Here is a 21,179-nt window from a genome sequence, read left to right on the forward strand (position 1 = left end):
ATTTTGGAGAAAAAATATTTACTGAAATTGCTATTCTGTTACATAAAAGAATTCCTTCTTATTTAGGGCTCCGGTGCGCTGCGGCTAGAATTATGATTTATTGCAAAAATTAAGAAGCATCTGAGCCGGGATCCGGTGAGCTCCAGCGCAATTTAAGCTCTGATCGTTGGGGGGGGAAAGTTCTTTTATCATCACAAAAGTTAAATATACTTAAAATATAGCTGATGAAAAGTCATATAATGTTAAAAAGAGAGCGAAACAGAATGTGGGCGTGAGGGCATGAGTGGGTGGAATCAAAAAAATGAGGGAAATTTTGGTGAGAGAGAATGTTTTCTTTGACCACAGCTCTTTGCTGATATAATTATAGCCATCAAGCGAATGTGTGTCAGAGGTAAAATGAGTTCTGACTCAGAATCCTTCGGAATGGCAAGTTGCTGGTAAGGTTTTTCGCTCCCCGTATTTGGTTACATTAGTGGATATTTTGGTAAGACGATGTATAGAACGTGCTTGACCAGTTTATCTCAGTATTTTACTCTTATTGTACTCACTGTGACTTAAATCCATAACAGTGCACTAGATACGACGGCATGGGGAGACATTTACGCGTTCCTAAACAAACTCCCCTAAATTTATTGCCCTATCTACCTTTCTTAAAGGGAAAGGTTTCCGCATGTGAGTGAGGGGATTATTTTACTTGAACGTCTCATGTTCTCATAAACTCGTATTTCTAGGGAAATAGAGTATTGCAAGATCTGCCTGTTATTAAACTAAAACGTTAGGAATTCAAAATATTTTCCCTTGAAATTGTGGCTCAGTTATATAAAAAGAAGTACCGGAGCTCATCTTATTTACGGCTCCGATGCACTCCGGCTAGAATTATAATTTATCTTAAAAATTTAGAAGTACCAGAGCCAGCCTCCGGTGGGCTCCGGCGCAAATTAAGTACTGAACTTCTCGGCCTCACTCTTGTTAAGATTGGATTATGGTGCAATTCGAGAAAAAGATCAAAATCTGAACTGTAAAATGTGATACACATGCCTTCTTCTCTTTTAGCTGAAAACTGGATGACTTTTTTTTATTTTCTCTTTATTATCTTTTCGGAATGGCAAATCTCAGGAAACTCGATGTTTTCTCTTGGTTCCTTAAAACGTTGAGCGCGGCGCCGAACTTGCTGTCCTTTCCGTTCAGCCGGAAGCGAGCTAAGCCGTATTTTTGTTTAGAAAGTTTCAATACATTTCATTAAAACTAAATTTGATCACATTTCATTGAGACTATATTTATTTTTTAACTTTAATACTGTCGGTCCCGCGGACCGACGCCAGCCAAACGAAAATTCCAGTGCCAGTCCCCAGGGACCGACGCCGGCCACACGGAAACTTCACTGCCGGTCCGCAGGGACCGTCGCCGCGCTCAACGTGTTAAGGTGGAAATCCGAAGGAAGGGGACTAAAAATGTACTTTAATGGATCTCTCTTTTTTTCGCGTAATCACAGATCTCAGATCGATATACTTCTCTTATAAAAATATGCTGGAAAGGGTCGTGATCTATAGTGTACCAGTTTATAAGGGCATTAGTGCATAGTCTTGCTTTTTCTGTTTTCTTGTACAGGCGGAATGTTTTTTGCCTTGTGTTGCTTCTGTCCAGAAATTGTTCCATTTCCTTGATATTAATTCTTGAATGTCCTCTTTTAAATATGATTTGGGCGAGAATTTATGAGTGATTGCGCGTTATTTTTACAGCTGTTCTTTGGCAAGGCGATCTGACTTCTCATTCTCTTTGTTGAAAATCGCGTTTTCACTCTTTCAGTGTATATATTTGTATTCCTATTGCTGCTTGCTGTTGTAAGCATTTTCACACTATAGGGAACTATTGTGTGAAACGAATATTGTTTAAAGCATGTATTTATGAAAGGGACATAATTCTCATACGACAGCACATTCGCCTACAAACAAAACGTACATAAAACAGCACTCGATGCTTTTAGTTCTGAATCGGCTTTAGTTCTCTTTAGTTAATTTACCGCTAAAACGTTTCTCTGGAAATTTTCCGCCAAGAAATGACTCTGTGCCTCTCAATATCCAGCAACGCGAATGAAGGAATTACAAGTACCTACATGTAACGTAATTCCACCTTTTTAAGAACACCATATTTAACTGCTTTTAAGAGGTTTTCTTCTTGGGATGACTGACCTTTCTGACCTAAAACATCCTCATTTAGTTTAAATGACTCGCCTCATTTCTTTCTGCAGCCTTTTTTCTTTTATTACACAAATCGTTCTTCACTTTCCTTTGGAAGTCATCAGCTTGCTTATCTGACCACTTATTCTGCCGAATACATACCTCTTCTGTAGAATTTATGCCACCTCTCTCTCCAAATGTATTACGTAACTATTTACAAAAGTATCAATATATTTATCTGTCCACCTATATTCGGCTAGCCTCCAAATTTAGTACTTCAGCACCAGTTCGAAAAATTCTTCAAACATACCAGAATTCCGCTATTCATTGAAGCCCTTTATTTGCAGTAGCACATTCTGAATATTCAACAGTGCTACTTGGACATTTATCATGCTTCCATACATTAGCCATAATTCCAACTTTCCTTAACATAAACATCATAAATGTTTTCATGGCTTCTGATATTTTCAAAATAATTTGGCTTCAGCAGAGCCCTGTGCCTTACTTCGGAGAATTCTTTAGCTTGTGTGGATTTAAAAAATTGCACCTCTCATGACCAGGTTTATCTAACAAACTTTTTCTGATTATTCCGAAGCAGCTCAGAACCTTGCTGGAGCTAAGTTAAAGCAGGTTGAGCATATCTGTGCGGTTCTACATAGCTTTCAATAATAACTTCACATTTACATGTCAGCCAGAGGGTTACACAGAATCTGAATGAATAGCCAAAATTAACTTCCGCAACATGCGGGAAATTCAGAACAAAGTCGTATTAAAATTATTTAATTACATTAGTATTAAATTACGTATAATCAAAGCAACATGAATCTACTCAGCATTAGATCGAGTTTCAAGTATTTCACGATGCAAATGCGGCTGACGAAGGTAAAGGCGATAAAAAGACTTTAGGAGCAGAAAATTTGTAACAGAGTAATCCGTCAAAAACTGCCGAAACCTCTTTCCCGATTTCAAAAACTGCACGTTTATATTCATTAACTAAGTTGCAACCTGCTGAGAGTGGACGAAACACTACTGCTTTTTAAACCCATTTGAACCCGAAAATGGGGACGACTGTGAATGAGATGGGTGATTCAGTGAAATCGGATTTTCTAGCAGTTAATGAGAAGAATTGGAGATTGAAAATGACGAACGAGTGATCGTGGAGGAACCTTCAAAGAAAAGGCCTGGTCATTAATTTTGATGGTGATGATGATGGTGATGGGAGTGGACGAAAGTAGAAAAAGTAGTAAGGTACATGAACGTTTTAATATGGAATCTCAGCATAATCATTAATTATAAGATTAAATATAAGAGACGTGTATACAGCTATTATAAATCAAAACTTATTTTATTATAATAAATGGTAGAATAGATTTCTTCGTTTAATGCATCTAACTTTTCATACGTTTTTTCTGTGAGGGAAAAACTATTCTGTATGAGAACTTGAAATTTCTTAAACAGAAATTCGAAACTTACTCAATCCTCTTCTCCTTAAATATACGTTTTCGAACGAACTTCAAAGAATTCTTCAACGGTAGTTTACTTTTGCATGAAATAAGATAGAGGGAAATAAATAATTTTCTTCGGAAAAAGGAAAAATAAAAATTTATATTTATTTTGTTGTGAATATTATATTTTGACTTTTTGGAGCAAGGACAAAATAATTTTATATAATTTTGCTCTCTTTTCACAGTATTTGCAAATGAGTTAATTTCTTATGAATTATAAGGACAATTGCGTTTTTCAAAAAATATTCTTATTAGTCAGGAAAAAGGCAGAAACATAAATGCATTTTTATTCTATATACAGTACAGAAGAAATTTTTTTCATGTTAACATAATTTTCTTTAAAAGATAATGATGTGCCACTCTTATGGTATAAGTTACAGAATTAGAGAAACCACGATACAGCTAAGTAAAATAATAATGTTGTTATTATTTACTGTCTGTTGACGTATAGTCTGAGTGTCCCTCTGGAATCAATCAATAAGTTCGGTATGTTAATTAAAGTAGTAGGTAGTGTATTAAATTTAAATAGTTATTTGATCAAAAGTGCTAATTCCCTCCAAAGCTGCTGATCACTGGTGCCTCTTAAAATTGTTGATCACTAGTGAGCTACTGTTTGAGGGTTAAATGGAATTATTCAATAGATCACCGGTATGACGCAGAAAAGATAATTTAGATATAGTTTGAAATTAAAACTAAATCGGACTCAAGTGCCTGAAAAGGTCTTGAAAGAATTATACAAAATTTTTAAATTAAAAGATAACATTGACCGTAACCAAAGACTAGTGACCATCAAGGACACTGGGTACTTACGGGTTTGCAATTTTTAGTATTGGGTAGTATAGTGTTGTTTGAGTGCCAACATTTAGAAAAGCAAGTGGGCAGTACATAATACTTGATAATGTAAACCTAAAACCATTATTACATAATATAACACTCCAAAGGTTTTGGAGACTCTACTGAGGGCATTTCTAACGGCAGTATAAATATCTGTTAAATAATCTTTACCTATAAATAATACTTATCTGATAAATCTATCTCATAAATCCTTATCTGATAAATTATACGCATCTTTAAAATATATTCCCAGGCAGTTTATAGATATGGTGTAATACATGTGACAAAGACTCATAATGTTAAATATAGGGTCCATAAGAAGCCTTACACGCTTTTCATTTATTTCCAAATCAAAGATTCCATTCAGTAGATATTATATCTATTTCTGACAAAATAAATATGCCCAATGAGACAATTACAATCCTTCTCATGAAAATTAGGGAATGTTAACAAATCTATCTCTTTGATACAACTCTTGGATGTCTCGAATCTGTCTCTTAGAGGTCTTTAATTACATCTTTGCCATTCCGAAACTAAGTATGAAGGCAATTAGTGAAGGTTACATAAATTAGAAAATGCTTTGAGCAAGAATAATATATACATATATGACAATAATGTCACCCAGATGATGTATGAAGATGTATCAAGATTACGCTCATACAAAAGCAAAGCATTCTGCGATCAATTTGTATCTGAGATATGAATATTTGCGCATTTTTATGTGGATTAATAGTAATTAGATAATGCTCTACAATATTTTAACTAACCGTATTCTATTATCTGCGTGACTGAAACGAAATTTGGAACATAAATATGTCTAATTTGGAAAATAAAAATACGCATATTCATATATCTGGTAAATTCAATGCAAAGACTTCAGTCATAATTTAGAGAAATGTAATTTCAAAATATACTTACAAGTAATATTCAGATGCCAGCCGTCCTCCAACGCAGACCCACTGAGAAGAAAATTCTCAGCCCTGCACCTGAGATATCTTTTGTGATCACTTCGAGAGGGCCAGAACGACAAAATGCTCGTAGTCCTATTGCCATCCATTGAGAGAAGATCTGTGTGGTTAGAAAGGGGTTCATTATCCAGAAACCAAGACATTCGGGATGCGGGACGAGATCCACCAGAATAACACCGTAGATCTACTTTTCGACCGGCAGTGAAACTGACTCGTTGTGGACTCAAATTGACATCCAAGGGTTTCACTAAAAATAATTAATTTCATGTAATTTCAATGAATATAAATTTTTAAGCACATTTCTTTTAAATATAGTAAAAATATAACCAAAACTAACATAAGCAAAAGACTCACCTGGCCCTTTTTTATTATCTTTAATTAACAAAACACAATTAAGATAAAACATTACAATTAAGGACGTTATAATTACACATTTAAGTTACAAAGTAAATCTCAGGAAACAGCATCTCGAGAAACAACATTCTTAGTTCTTGATTCCAGTACATCGACCGAAGCCTATATTCTTTTTTGACCGGTGTTTCTTCCGGCAATCACTAGGTGGCGCTCATTGAGTCGTGGAGTTACAGACTCCTCCTCTGACTTATACGACGTCTCGGCGAAGAGCCAGAAATATCTTTCTTTGATCTGCGTCGTCTCAGAAGAGGTGCTACAGTCCCGCTATCTCTTGAAACGGGCAGTTCTTAAGCACGTAAGGCTAAGTTGTGATAAGTCCCAAGGACTTCATCTGGCTGAGCAGGATTAGCAATATCATACGTAGTGGGTGAAACTAAATAAGGTGCTTCACGTTTAGGCATGAATTTTGGCACCTTCTATTCTGTGATCTGCAAATAGGATGTAACGTCACCCATACTCTGTCACCTGGTTCGTAAGACGTCGATGACCATAATATATTTTTGTGCTTTTCATATTCTTCATTAAATAGGGATGTTCTATCAGCAGCATGGAATCTAGATGATTCCCTTCAAGCTTCATTGAATCAGGATGATTTATGGCACAGCATAGAATTAAGATGATTCTCTTCAAACTTCACTGAATCAGGATGATTCATTCAAAACTTCATAGAATCAAAATAATTCCCTCCACACTTCATTGAATCGGGTCAAACTTCATTAAACTGGGATGATTCATCAACATCATAGAATCGGGATGATTCTCTTCAAACTTCATTGAATCAGAATGATTCATCACACAACACAAAATCGGGATTATTCTCTTCATACTTCATTGAATCCGGATGATTCAGTCTAAACTTCCTGAATCGGGATGATTCACTTCAAAACCCACTGAATAGGAATGATTCTTTTCAAACTTCATTGAATCGGGATGATTCATCACACAACACAGAATCAGTATGATTCTCTTCATACTTTCATTGAATAGTGATGATTCATCACACAGCATAGAATCAGGATGATTCTCTTCATACTTCATGGAATCGGGATGATTCACTCAAAACTCCGTAGAATCAGGATCATTCTCTTCATACTTCATGGAATTGGGATGATTCTTTTCAAAACTCCGTAGAATCAGGATGATTCTCTTCATACTTCATGGAATCGGGATGATTCACTCTAAACTTCCTGAATTCAACCATTCAACAGCACAGAATCAGGATGATTCTCTTCAAACCTTCGCTCAATCGGGACGATTCATTCAACAATACATAACCGAAGCATACATAACCGATTCAACAATACATAACCGTATTTTTCCTTCGTGTTCCGGCTATTTCACGATGTATAAAATGCATATTTCTTTAGCGGCCCTTATTTTCGAATTTAATGAATGATTCAGAAGGTATTAATTTTAGATGCTACAAGATGCTTGTATTTTCAACTATTTTCGCACATTTCAAACTTTTTTAAAAAAGTGAATTTTTTAAAAATTTTTTTAAAAAGTGTTCTAATTTTGAACTTTTTTATTACATTTTCGGATCATGTACCTGACGATTACTTAATTTTAGATATAAATTTAACTACCTTTCTATTTTTTGACGTTTATAGTTTCCAACATACTTTGAATTTTAACTTGTTTACTATATTTTCACACTATGTACATGACTTTCACTTAATTATTCAACAGCACAGAATCAGGATGATTCTCTTCAGACTTTACTGAATCGGGATGATTCATTCAACAGTATAGAATCAGGATGATTCTAGAAAAGTTCACTACATGGTGTTGGATCTCCCCCTGGCTCGAAGCAGTTCTCTTGAATTTTTGCAAAAAGCGATTTACTTGAGTACGCCGTTTTGTAGGCACATATTTACCTTCGTCACTTCGAAGATTCACTAAAGTGGATGTTCCAAAACTTTCGTTTAATTGTAAATTTATGGATTTGTTTGTCTACATGCGGAATTAGCTCTTTGAGTTGAATCACTTTCAAATTATCTGAGACGGGCAGACCCAGTTCTGTGGTTAAGATATCCTTTTTCTGGTTAGTCCCAAAAATGCCATATTATCGTACTTCCAATATCCGTTGAAAAGTTCAATATTTGTTTGAAGAAAAATTATATGCTTAGAAATTTTATGAATTTCTTAATTACCCTTAACAATTACATAATACTCATTCAGAAGTCAAACAACAAAAATCAGCGTTGTGTTTTCACACTGTGAAAATTTTGAAAATATAACGCTGATTTTTGTTGTTTGACTTCTGAATTAGTATTTATTCGGCGTGTTTTTGTGTCTTAATTACATAATATTTGAAAAACAACATTGAACAAAATCATTAATCTGAGATTACTTCGAAAACGAAACTAACATTTTATAAAAATTGGTACTCTTGTCAATGGACAATAAAATGCATAAATTTAGTAATGCCTATGATGTCTACAAAATCCTGAATGCTTTAAGAAATAAAATTTCGACTGTAGTTCTTTTTGAAAACATAATTAGATGTATATGCTGTTCTCAAATATTACGAAATAATAATTTAAAAATTTTTAAAAACTCACAATTCGAAAATGCAGCAAGTATTAGAATGCCTTTTCAGAATAACGGCAACTAAATATTAATTCAAAAGAAGTATTCTTATTGAATAAAAACAAAACATTAGTGGCACAGTTTAAATAATACAAGTAGTGTGAAAATGCGGATTCAGCGACAGGATCTCAAACTCGCCGGCGGATTGCGGATGAGCCAGCACGCGGAGGCGCAGCAAATAAGGAGTGTTTCGGGATTCTTCATTTAACTGATAAGATGACATCACACTTTATAAGAGATTAACTTTATAAGGGAATGTTGATTTTCCGGAGGTTCTAGGTTAATAGATGTTTAGCCTTTGTATTTTTCCTTCGTGTTCCGGCTATTTCACGATGTATAAAATGCATATTTCTTTAGCGGCCCTTATTTTCGAATTTAATGAATGATTCAGAAGGCATTAATTTTAGATGCTACAAGATGCTTGTATTTTCAACTATTTTCGCACATTTCAAACTTTTTTAAAAAAGTGAATTTTTTAAAAAATTTTTTAAAAAGTGTTCTAATTTTGAACTTTTTATTACATTTTCGGATCATGTACCTGACGATTACTTAATTTTAGATATAAATTTAACTACCTTTCTATTTTTTGACGTTTATAGTTTCCAACATACTTTGAATTTTAACTTGTTTACTATATTTTCACACTATGCACATGACTTTCACTTAATTTGTAGCTACTTTCATACGTTTTAACCTTGGTAATTTCAAACAGGTTCTTAACATTTGCTTATTCCTATATTTTCTGACCATATATGTGAACTTCATTTAACATTAGATGTAATTTTTACCTTGTTTCATGCATTTTAAAACTTAAAATTTTCTATACACTCAGAATTTTACTTTATTTCTTGAATCTCCTGTTCAAATTACCACATTTACTTTACATAATCTTAATTACAATACCCATTTTTATTACTAAATTCATTTTACCCAGAAGTTTTTTCATACTTCTTAACCAATACTCTTAACATATTTGCTATATTTTACGAGTATAATTCCTAAATCACGCGTTATTCAATGTCAGATGCAATTTTTAACTTCTTTTCTAGTTTTTTAGCGTTTTTAGTTTCCAACATACTCTGAATTTTAACTAATTTGCTATATTTCACTATGTACATGACTTTCATTTAATTTCTTTCACTCGTTTTAAACTTCGTAATTTTAAACGTATTCTTAATTTTAGCTCAATTCCTCTATTTTCAGACCATATATATGAGCTTTATTTAATTTTAGATGTTATTTTTAACTTGTTTCGTACATTTTGATCCTTCATAATTTTGAAAGTACAATAATTTCGAACTTCTTTCATACATTTGAACCTTCGCAATTTGTAGCATACCTCTAATTTTAACTTAATTCTTATATTTCCTGATCATATACAGGGTCTTTATTGAATTCAAATATAATTTTGAGCTTATTTCATAATTTTAACCTTCGCAATTTTCAACGTACTTTAAGGTTTATTTTATTTTCACATTATTTGCATGAATTGTATTAAATTGTAGATGTAATTTTCTAACATTTTTAGAATTTTTGTTTCTCTTGTACCATTGATGTTTACGTATTTATCATATTTTCTGTTTATAATACATATTTATTTTAATTATTTTACCATTTCAACTAAATTTACATGTTTAAACTTCTTAAACATACATAGAGCAGAGATATTTTCAATTAAGCATTTTCTTTTATAATCTTAAACAACTATTCATATCCAATTCGTCGAATAACCCTTACATACTCTATATTTTATAGAGATATTTTAATATGACAATTCTACAATTTATCATTCTGTTGTATTCTTACCATAACTGATTCTACTATTTTACTTCATTTATAATTTCCTTGGCATTTTTAACCTTTATTATTTCCTGCCAATTCAGATATTTTCATATATCTGAATGTTCTAGAATGAATGGATGTTCTAGAATGTTCCATATGTATTAGTAAATGGAAAACATTTAATTTGTTAAACAATACTGATTTTGGATCCATATTATCTGATTGGTGATTTATGTGATTACCTGATCCATGATATAGCATATAAATTCATATCTTCCAATATTTTTATTAGTGCCTTGTAAACTAATTTTACGATTGTGTGTTGTTTGCTTGCTTTCATTTTTATATTTAAAATGGGTAATACTTCAGTTTCTTCAATCTCTAGTGATACTACTGCTGATGTATTTATACCTAAAAAAGTTGGTTTTACTATGCTTTATGAAATATATTTTAATATGTTTAAGGTTTATTAAACGTATAATGTTTATATTATTGGGACGTGATGTCCTTAGTGAAACCAAATTTGTGAGAAATTTTTCAAGATGAATATTTTATGGTTGTAACGTTTAAGATTTCAGATGAATTCAGCCATTACAGCCTAAGAAGTGCATACATATTATCAATATCTAATAAATTTCATTTTTCTTATGCTAGTGTTTGTGTATAAGATAGGTGTATGTACATATGTACTAAGATATTCTACTAATTATGAGTTTCTGCTCTTTTCTGTCAGGTATGTCGTATTTGTGATAAAGTGTTTGTTCTAAAGCATAATTTGACTCATCACCTAAAGGTCCATTCAGGAGAGGAATCCTTTCATTGTGTAGAATGTGTAATGTCATTCGTTCGACATAGCGATTTAAATAAGCATATGAAAATTCATGATGAAAAAACATCTTTCCAATGCAGTATGTGTTCCAAGCGATTCACTCGCATTGATAACTTAAAAATTCGTGAAACGATTCAACTTCGAAATTTTATTTGCGAGATATATTTACAAGTGTTCCCGAAAATAGGTGACTTGAATAGACACCTGAAATCTCATGAAAGGAGCTACAAATGTAGAAAACATTTTATCATTTGGAACATCATGAAGCTTCCCATCTTAAAAGATGTACTGAATTTTCGGAAGATTTTACAAGTCCAGAGGGGTTTTAGGATACATATGAAAATTTATAAAGTTACTTTTAAGTCTAAATCCTGCTCAAATTTATTTGGTGAACTTGATAATTTAAAACAGCATGAAGTTTCCCATCTTAAAAATTGTATTGAATGTTCGGAAGTTTTTATAAGCCAAAGGGATTTAAGAAGACATATTAAAACAACACGAAGTTGTGTTTAAATGCAATAGTTGCTCAAAGTGTTTCACCGGTGATGAAGCTTAAAGACAGCATAAAGTTTCTCATGTTAGAAATTGCACCCAATGTTCACGAGCTTTTAAAAGAAAAAGCGATCTTTTACATATCATATTCCAGTCGAGCATGGCCTAACGCGAACTTTAGAAAAACAAAGAAATGCTGATCCTGTCAATGCATATACTGGTGCTAAAATCACAAGTCTCAAAGATATGTTCGCTACTGAGTCGATTTTCTCTAATAATACAGAGAATGATCAAGACCTAGATGTGTTTCTCGAGCACATCAAATCGCAACTTGTAGAAAAATTCAGTGATAATATAGCAACATATCGGTGTCTGAAATGGTAAGCAGATGTTACCTTTAAAATGAGTCTTGAGTGTGAAAATGGGGGAACTGAATACATTTACCCATATTTCCGTAGCAACTGTTTGCAATTATTTAAAGCACATGATATAGAAAGAGCAATTACTGAAGCTTTCGAAAAAAATTAAAGAGAGCTATGATGAGATTATTGAAAATGGCTCAGGATGGATTCTGGAAAAAGTTATTAAATGTGAACTAAACATGGTCAGATACGGAACCTTTTCTTATAAAAGTTAATTATTCACATATAGTAAGAATATTAACTTGAAATTTAAAGAGTAAACTAAAATACAGGCAGGTATCGAATGATGATATTGCAATTGTTAATGTAAATAACTGATGATACATGTATTAAGATAGTGAATGCTGACTTTTATGCAGTCTGAAGCACTACTAAAATATCATTCATAAATCTTCGAATTCATTTTATGTGATATACTTGTGAATTTAATAGTATTTAGTAAGTTTTCTAAACTAAAGGACTAATTCTAAAAGCGTTAGTGTTTAGGTATTTCATTAGACATGTAATACAAATAATGTCGTTTTTCTCAAGCGTTTCCTATGAAAGAATAAATATTATTAATTATCTAGCGTAAGACAGGGTAGTAAGAAAAAATTAGTATATTCAGGGCGCCTAAAATTTAAAACATAACGGCATGAGTGCATGCAATTGGTGAACTTATATTGAACTAAAAGGTATTAAAATTTTTCGGAAAGACTTCTGGATGAGGACATGAAATAGTGAATATGTCCTGAAATTACAGATGAAATTTGGCACTCCATTGCAAAAATTCGGTATTTATCAAGCTAGCCTAAAGCTAATTGGGACTCAAAACTAAAGAGTGGTAACATCAAAGTGTTTAAAAACATGCATTCAGATATGAAGGGTGTTAAAAATTATAACAAAATATCTGAATATGCAGGAAATAATAAAGGTTAAAAATGCCAATGAAATTTTTAAAATAGTAGAATCAGTTATGGTAAGCATACTACAGAATGATAAATTGAAGAATTGTCAAGTTAAAATAGTACTATAAAATATAGAGTAAGTAAGGGTTATTCCACGAATTGGATACGAATAGTAGTTCAAGATAATAAATTAAAATGCTTAATTGAAAATATCTCGGTTCTATGTATGTTTAAGAAGTTTAAACATGTAAATTTAGTTGAAATGGTAAAATAATTAAAATAAATATGTATTATAAACAGAAAATATGATAAATACGTAAACATCAATGGTACAAGAGAAACGAAAATGCTAAAAATGTTAGAAAATTACATCTACAATTTAATACAATTCATGCAAATAATGTGAAAATAAAATAAACGTTAAAGTACGTTGAAAATTGCGAAGGTTAAAATGTATGAAATAAGCTCAAAATTATATTTGAATTCAATAAAAACCCTGTACTTGATCAGAAAATATAAGAATTAAGTTAAAATTAGAAGTATGCTACAAATTGCGAAGGTTAAAATGTATGAAAGAAGTTCGAAATTATTGTACTTTCAAAATTATGAAGGGTCAAAATGTACGAAACAAGTTAAAAATAACATCTAAAATTAAATAAAGCTCATATATATGGTCAGAAAACAGAGAAATTAAGCTAAAATTAAGAATACGTTTAAAATTACGAAGTTTAAAACGAGTGAAAGAAATTAAATGAAAGTCATGTACATAGTGTGAAATATAGCAAATTAGTTAAAATTCAGAGTATGTTGGAAACTAAAAACGCTAAACAACTAGAAAAGAAGTTAAAAATTACATCTGACATTGAATAATATAATACACAATAACGCGTGATTTAGGAATTATATTCGTAAAATATAGCAAATATGTTAAAGAGTATTGGTTAGCAAGTATGAAAAAAACTTCTGAGTAAAATGAATTCAGTAATAAAAATGGGTAATGTAATTAAGATTATGTAAAGTAAATGTGGTATTATGAACAGAAGATTCAAGAAATAAAGAAATTTCTCAGTGTATAGGAAATTGTAAGTTTTAAAATGTACACATCGACCTATTGTCACTTAAAAAGTCAAAGAAAATTGACAAAAATATAATTCTTCTTACTCTTGTAAAAAGCGCCAAACAAATAAGTGGGCGATTCTGCACTTTAGCCGCTGCTTTTAAAAATGCTTTCAATTACATATTTAATAATTCTAAACATGTACTACCCAATTCTTAACTGTACGGAACTACTTTCTTCGCATTGTTTACAAACAGCATGACCTCGTTACACGCCTACGCTCAAATACCGAAGTCACATAAACGTGGTTAAAAAGCATGGTAGGGCGCCCTCAGTCTCGTGTGCAGGGAGTTTAAAATATATGAAAGAAGGTAAAAATTACATCTAAAATTAAATAAAGTTCACATATATGGTCAGAAAATATAGGAATAAACAAATTTTAAGAGCCTGTTTGAAATTACCAAGGTTAAAACGTATGAAAGTAACTATAAATTAAGTTAAAGTCATATACATAGTGTTAAAATATAGTAAACTAGTTAAAATTCAAAGTATTTTGGAAACTATAAACGTCAAAAAATAGAAAAGTAGTTAAATTTATATCTAAAATTAAGTAAACGTCAGGTACATGATCCGAAAATGTAATAAACAAGTTCAAAATTAGAACACTTTTTTAAAAATTACGAAAGTTTGAAATGTGCGAAAATAGTTGAAAATACAAGCATCTTGTAGTATCTAAAATTAATGCCTTCTGAATCATTCATTAAATTCGAAAATAAGGTCCGCTAAAGAAAGAAGCATTTTATACATCCTTCAATAGCTGGAACACGAAGAAAAAATACAAAAGCTAAACATCCATTAACTTTGAACCTCCGGAAAATCAATAAAAGTTAATCTCTTATAAAGTGTGACGTAATCTTATCAGTTAAATGAAGAATCCCGAAACACTTCTTCTTATCTGCTGCGCCTCCGCGTGCAGGCTCATCCGCAATCCGCCTGCGAGTTTGAGATCCTGTCGTTGAATCCGCATTTTCACACTACTAATATACTAGATAAAACCCTTTTCACTTTATAATCATTTCTCGTCTAAAAGAAATGTGTTAATATTATTCATAAAATAAAATAAAACAAAACACATAACTCATTCATTGATATCAATACAGTTATAAAAATACTAAAAGATTTATCCACACCGTAAACGTATATCAGTTAGAACAAAAATAACATTTTGCCACGTAAACACTTCTCGTTCAGAACCGAAACAAAATTTTATTTCTGTTGACTTCTAATGAAAAGAAAATTAATCTTCAATTATTATATGGAATTAAAACACAGGAAATTCAAATAAAAATCAATTATTTAAAGACAATATAAATTCTTAAAGTGCAACATATCTAAGAGGAAACACCAAGAGCTTATACTTTATTATGAATCTGTTTCGTTATTAACGACGCATTCTATTCCATATTTATTAAAGTATTAACGACGTTATAGTTAGAATTTTATATTGCTTTTTAAATGAAAATCTGTTATCTTCTTGTTGAGTTAAATGGTTATTAAGTAAAAATCTCTTATCTGTTATCTTCGGGTGAAGATGAAACCGATACTTTATTCAAATTTATTATTTAAAAAATAATCTTGGGGTGAGGACTTCGCTGGTGGAAGTAGTACCTAAAACCTGGAAAAGAATACTAGTTGATGCTCTGGAGTCCTAAACTAAAACATGGTTTTTTTTCTCAACTGGATAAATCCTTCGAGCCGCACGTTGGGTGGCCAACTATACCCAAAAGTAACATGAACAAAAGTCTCGCCTGGCCTTTTTAAGTAGCGTTAATTAACGAAACATAATTAAGATAAAACACTACAATTACGGGCGTTGTAATTACACATTTTAAGTTACAAATTAAATCTCCGGGAACAGCATCTCGGGGAACAATATGCATACTTCTTGACTCCAGTACATCGACTGAAGGCTATTATTTTTTCGGCTGGTGTTTCTTCCAGCGGTCGCTAGGTGGCGCTCATTGAGCCGTGAGGTTACAAAAATACTTAAGCAATTAATACTAAAAGTGAATATAGTACTAAAAATAGCATATATTTATTTTAAAAAAATTTACAAAAATTTAACTTTATTCAAACATTCCTCTTCATTTAGGATACAGCATTCAGATCATGTAGGATAGGCCCACCAGCCGCCGAGTGGCAAAGTCGCTGAACACTGGCAGTTTGTTCCGACGTTCGAATTCTGGCGAATGGGCTCGCTACATGGGCGTTTTCGTAGTTCTCCCCCACGTGTAACTTGCATACAAGCCACTTTCCCTTAGAAAAGTCCTCCACTAAGGCAATCCTTCCCTTAGGCAGATAACCCTCGAGTGTTTTGCCATAATCAAATAAAACCAAACTAAACTATCATTTCACATTAGTATAAAATACAAGCTGTTTTTTTTTATCAAATGCGAAACACAAATAAATTATTTTTTCTCTTACTTTCTGCGAAAAATGTAGCGATATTGATAATACTGTTCAATAAAAATAAGAGACATATTCATTCAAATTATATTTTAATTTAATCTTGATAAACAATCACCTCATGAAAAATGGAATAAATAAATTACAAACTCTAATATCCGAATATTGATTACAAGAATGATATATAATACGGTATCATTAAAATTAGTTTACATAGCTACCAGCGAATATTACAGGGGAAGTACCAAAATATGATACCGCTGATCTAATCAACAAAATTCCTCTAAATCTTCAAATCTCTCTTCCCCTAATTTTCGATAATGTCGCTAATGGGTACTCTGAAATATGATTCATAATCACTATTATAGTATTCAATTGCCCTGTAATGCATTAGCTTCTCCTATTCCAGACTCATGCTGCTAATTCAGTTGTGCTTTAGCCTTTGAGTCTGAATGAAGATATATGTTCCGTAGTTCTATTATTCTCCATGACGGCGCATAATCCCAAAATTTCAGTTGCGTTGATGAAGATAAATTAAAAATTATTCTAATAGTGGAATTACGCCTGCGTTAATTGCGGACTGCAGTGTGCAAATATCAGTTATTCCACACCTTTGCTATACCTATTTCTTTTTCTTTCTGTTCATTTTCCTGAAATATATTTTTTTAAATTTCAAAATAAAATACTTAAAGATTGAAACAAATTTATATTTAGTTGAAATATGAACTTCTCTTGATGAATAGTCTTCATTAGATGTAATTTTCGGTAATAAATACATTATTTGAAATACATATTTTTAAATATGAAAGTCCATTTTATAAATCTATGTTCGTGCTACTCAGTCAAGATCCAGCATTGCTTCTAAAGCCTATAAGGTATTTCTCCCTTTCTCCCGCCTTCTTAGCATGCCTTTGTAATGCTGTGGTCTGCACCCTGGTCGCGTATTCCAGAGGTCCGTGGTTCGATTACCGGCGACGGGGTTGCTCATTTTTCATCTTTCCTGCTTAAAACTCCTAATGACTCTAAAAGCCCTTCACAAAGCATCTTAACCCATAATGTTTTGTTTCTAATGAGTCAACTGTTATTCTGCTTCAGAACTTAAATTTTGCAGATGATACTATTTATTCAGGTACATGTCAGCAGCTGTACCAGATTTAATGATTTCATTTTTTATAATTGATGTACAAATTTTGTAAAATTGTCCAAAAATTTCCTCAAGACTTGAGACTTCTATAAATTTTCTTCCGCTATCATTTCCTACTTTTATTACTACACTAACTGCGATATAAATCTTCAAAATTTCTATAAAATGTGTAAATAATAAGAAAATAATGTGAATGGTAATAGTACACCAGGTACTTGGCTGCAATCGTCTAAATCAGGGTTTCTCAACCGGTGGTACGCAAGAGAAAAATAGGTGGTACGCAAAGAAGCAAGATATTATTAACTATTAAATTCAAAACTTAAAACCCCAACATCCTGATTGAGGTTTTTCTCTAACACTCGTAAATGCATGCGAGCTGAGCTTTTGTTGAAAAGTGGTGGTAGTAGTAGTACTTTGCAGTGGTGGTACTAAAGGTTTTCAGTTTTTGTTTAGATGGTACGCGTTAGTAAAAAGGTTGAGAACTGCTGGTCTAGATCATATTTTTTTCTCTGTAGGCAAATAAAAGCTTTTTGTTAATTTTTTGGAGTGACTCCAATATTTTCGTTCATGCAAATAATATGAAAGGCTAATAGAGAATGCAAGATATATCTTTTCAGCTATTTTAAAACTAATTTAGGTGAATGTGTACAATACGTAGACGCCCTGCAGTATACTGTGCGGCGAATATGTATTTTGTAAACATTAACAAAAAATGACCTCCTTGTACAAACTATTAAATTATACACATTTTTGTTGCTTTTATTTTAAACTTATTTCCTTGATAATTCGAACTTAATCAACCGATCCCTCAATGCAAGTTCAAAATGACATTAAAAATTGTAAGTTTTGAAATTAAATATCCCGGTCGATTTTTGTCGTTTGGGAGTCAAACTTCTTCTAATTTTATTTTTTCAAATATAAGCATAAGAAGTAGAAGACGGCATTAAATGTTTGATTTCGTTATTTGTCGCCATTTAAATTTTTTTGAAAGCTTGACATTGCGAAACGTGAATACTTTCGTTATTTAAATCATTTCTGTAAATGGAAGTATATGACTACGATCAGTGATTGCGAAAATATATACATATTTTATTCATTATTAAACCTTATAAATTTACATGTGTAAGATACAAATATGTAAATCAAAATTGTTGTTTCAACCAGCAATAGCCTCTTAAGTACCCCTCTCTAGTCTAAAAATAGTAATAACTTCTCTGGACTGCGTCATGTTATAGATCAATCTATGTTACATGGTTTGTTGATGACGTAGCTAATTCAGAAACTTATCAGGTTCAATGTTTCTTCTAACCTTCTTCGGAAACATACAATGACCTGACTAGAACAGAGAGCTTACTAAAGCTATGTTCACTAATTGTAGTAAGTAGACAGGATACAGACGAAGGGTATACAAAACCCTTTATTTTTTTCTTTATATACAATGACTTCCGTACTTCGGAATACAATGACCCTCCACTCGGGGTCTAACTTAAAAGATATCAAAATAAAACTAAACTCTAATTTAACTTTAGAATAAGATTGGCCTTATAATAACAGAAAGCGTATGTAGCACAGAGACTGTGAACACTACAATACGTTTAATTTATCAAGAGGATTAAAACCTCTGGCCTGGAAGGCAAAGTAGCAACTGCGTAACTTCTAAGGTAAGCGGCCTGCTTCGAACTCACGGCTTCCTCTCTTCTGCTTGGCAAAAAGGCCACACTTAAATACTTGGCGTTCGCCAGACAACTTTGCATAAACTCCTTCACGCTTATAATTCTGGCCGGAAGTAGAAAATAAGAAGTGATAGTAAAGATTTAAAATAAAATAAACGTTAGTAAAACTTAAGATCCTTACATACTTCCCGCCAGAGTTAATTAGTTTGAAACTGAGGTCTAAAACGACCTTGTTGAAAACTTTTAGCTCTAGAAACTAACGCGAGGCCAAACTTTTACAATCGTAACTTAGCTAGAAACTAGAAAATTTTAAAAGAAAGAAATTTGTTACAATAGCAGCTCCCGGAATATACAACAATCTTTTTTTCTTTTTCATCTGTACTGCATCAAAACAGGAGCTTTATTCAATTCTGGTTCCTTCCAGAGATCTGGAAGGAAAACTAGTTTAATGAAATGTTACAGAATGACATTGCAAATAACATATAGAATATACTTTTCTTAACATTCTTATTTCATTCATGACTATTTTAATTATCTCTCCCCGTGCTCTCTGACATGTGTTGTAAAAACACCAAACACGAATGTGTTTCTGTCTATGTGTTCAACACTTCCTCCTACAATCAAAACACTAATGTGTTAAAATTCAACATACGAGACCTCTTAACACACCCTAATTTCAACTCTAGACCCTGAGGTACTATTCTGAAAGTGGCTAACTCTAAAGTGTAGCGTCAGAGAGCCTAACTACATCATTCAACCTTTAACACATATTCACCATGATTTAATCTTTACAGTCACACGAATAACAAATTTTTAACATTACTTTCACTTTTACCATATCACGGTATTTCTAAACATTCAAAATAACAGTTCACATGTATACAAGAACATATCAAGATGCCGTTAATTTTACACATTTGAAAACATACATTAGTAGTACATTGTTAACTTCTATTCTTTTCAAAGCAAGTGCCAGTTCTTTCTACATTGAAATAATACTACATTTCAAAAAGTCTTTCAGACTAAAACTTCTTTCTTGTTAGAATGTTTTAAATAAAATTTATACAATAACTTTTTACAATATTTAAGTCTTTACACAACGCTATTATACATCAACTTTAGTTTTACGCGCGAGTAATTGAAAACATAATAAGAAAATCGGTCACAACTCATCTCTCGCCCTTTTGGCGATAAAGGTAGACCTCGCATGAGGTAAAACTTCTTGAAATCTGCCACTTGCAGTAAGAATGAAAGATTAACTTAAGTTTGTAAAGTAACATAAAATTTTACTTATCTTTGTAATATTCAGACATCCTTTTCTGGGCCCAGTCTTTAAAGGTGCTGCAGACCGTAGCTTGGTTGATCCTCCTTCTTGTACGGGCTCGCCCTTCAGTGCTTTCCTCTGGAAGCTTCCGTTTTTCACCACTACGGCCACCCTTGAACATCTTCCTTCTGTCCTCTGCTTGTGGTCTTGGCCGTTTGAAGGCAGCTGGTCTTGGTGGAACCGGGAAACTTCTGTCGTGATCCTGCTTGGACCTCGTTGTTGGCCGTTCAAATTTTTCTTGTACTTTTTCCTCCGCCGCTGATGGGCCCTTCCGCAGTTCGGCGACTTTTGCTGCGGAGAGTTCTGTCGGATGAGTCAATCTTCCGTTTCACAGCCGGGTTATAGTTGCCGTCCTTTCTCCCGGTCTTTTCCACATACGTCGTCCTTCTCCCTTCTTCATTCTGGGGGTGTTCGTGAACTCTGTTTTTTTGACGGTGGAACGGCTTCTTTTTCTTTGTACCTTCAATTTTTCCGCGGGGCAATTTTCTTTTCACTTGCTTCTGTCTTTCATTGGCTTGCCCTTGTACTTGTCGTTTTCCCACCTCTGGAACTTGTACCTGCGGTGTCTGCCGTACCGGATCCTGCAAAAGATCTGAAAAGATTTGCATTTTAT

General features: G+C 32.6%; 1 protein-coding gene across 8 annotated transcripts in view; it reads right to left on the reverse strand.

The window, feature by feature from the left end:
* The window catches only part of LOC118200382 (adhesion molecule nephrin-like), a 513,425-nt gene that overhangs the window by 206,666 nt on the left and 285,580 nt on the right, over positions 1-21,179 (reverse strand). For all 8 annotated transcript variants that reach the window (XM_085817483.1, XM_085817484.1, XM_085817481.1 and 5 more), the window contains one exon: positions 5,435-5,731. In XM_085817483.1, coding sequence (XP_085673609.1) covers positions 5,435-5,731 — 297 coding nt within the window. The remainder of the gene's footprint in view (positions 1-5,434; positions 5,732-21,179) is intronic.

This window comes from Stegodyphus dumicola, chromosome 5 (assembly GCF_044657685.1).
Source record: "Stegodyphus dumicola isolate Sdum_Otavi_A_Nest chromosome 5, ASM4465768v1".
Classification (NCBI taxonomy): Eukaryota; Metazoa; Arthropoda; class Arachnida; order Araneae; family Eresidae; genus Stegodyphus; species Stegodyphus dumicola.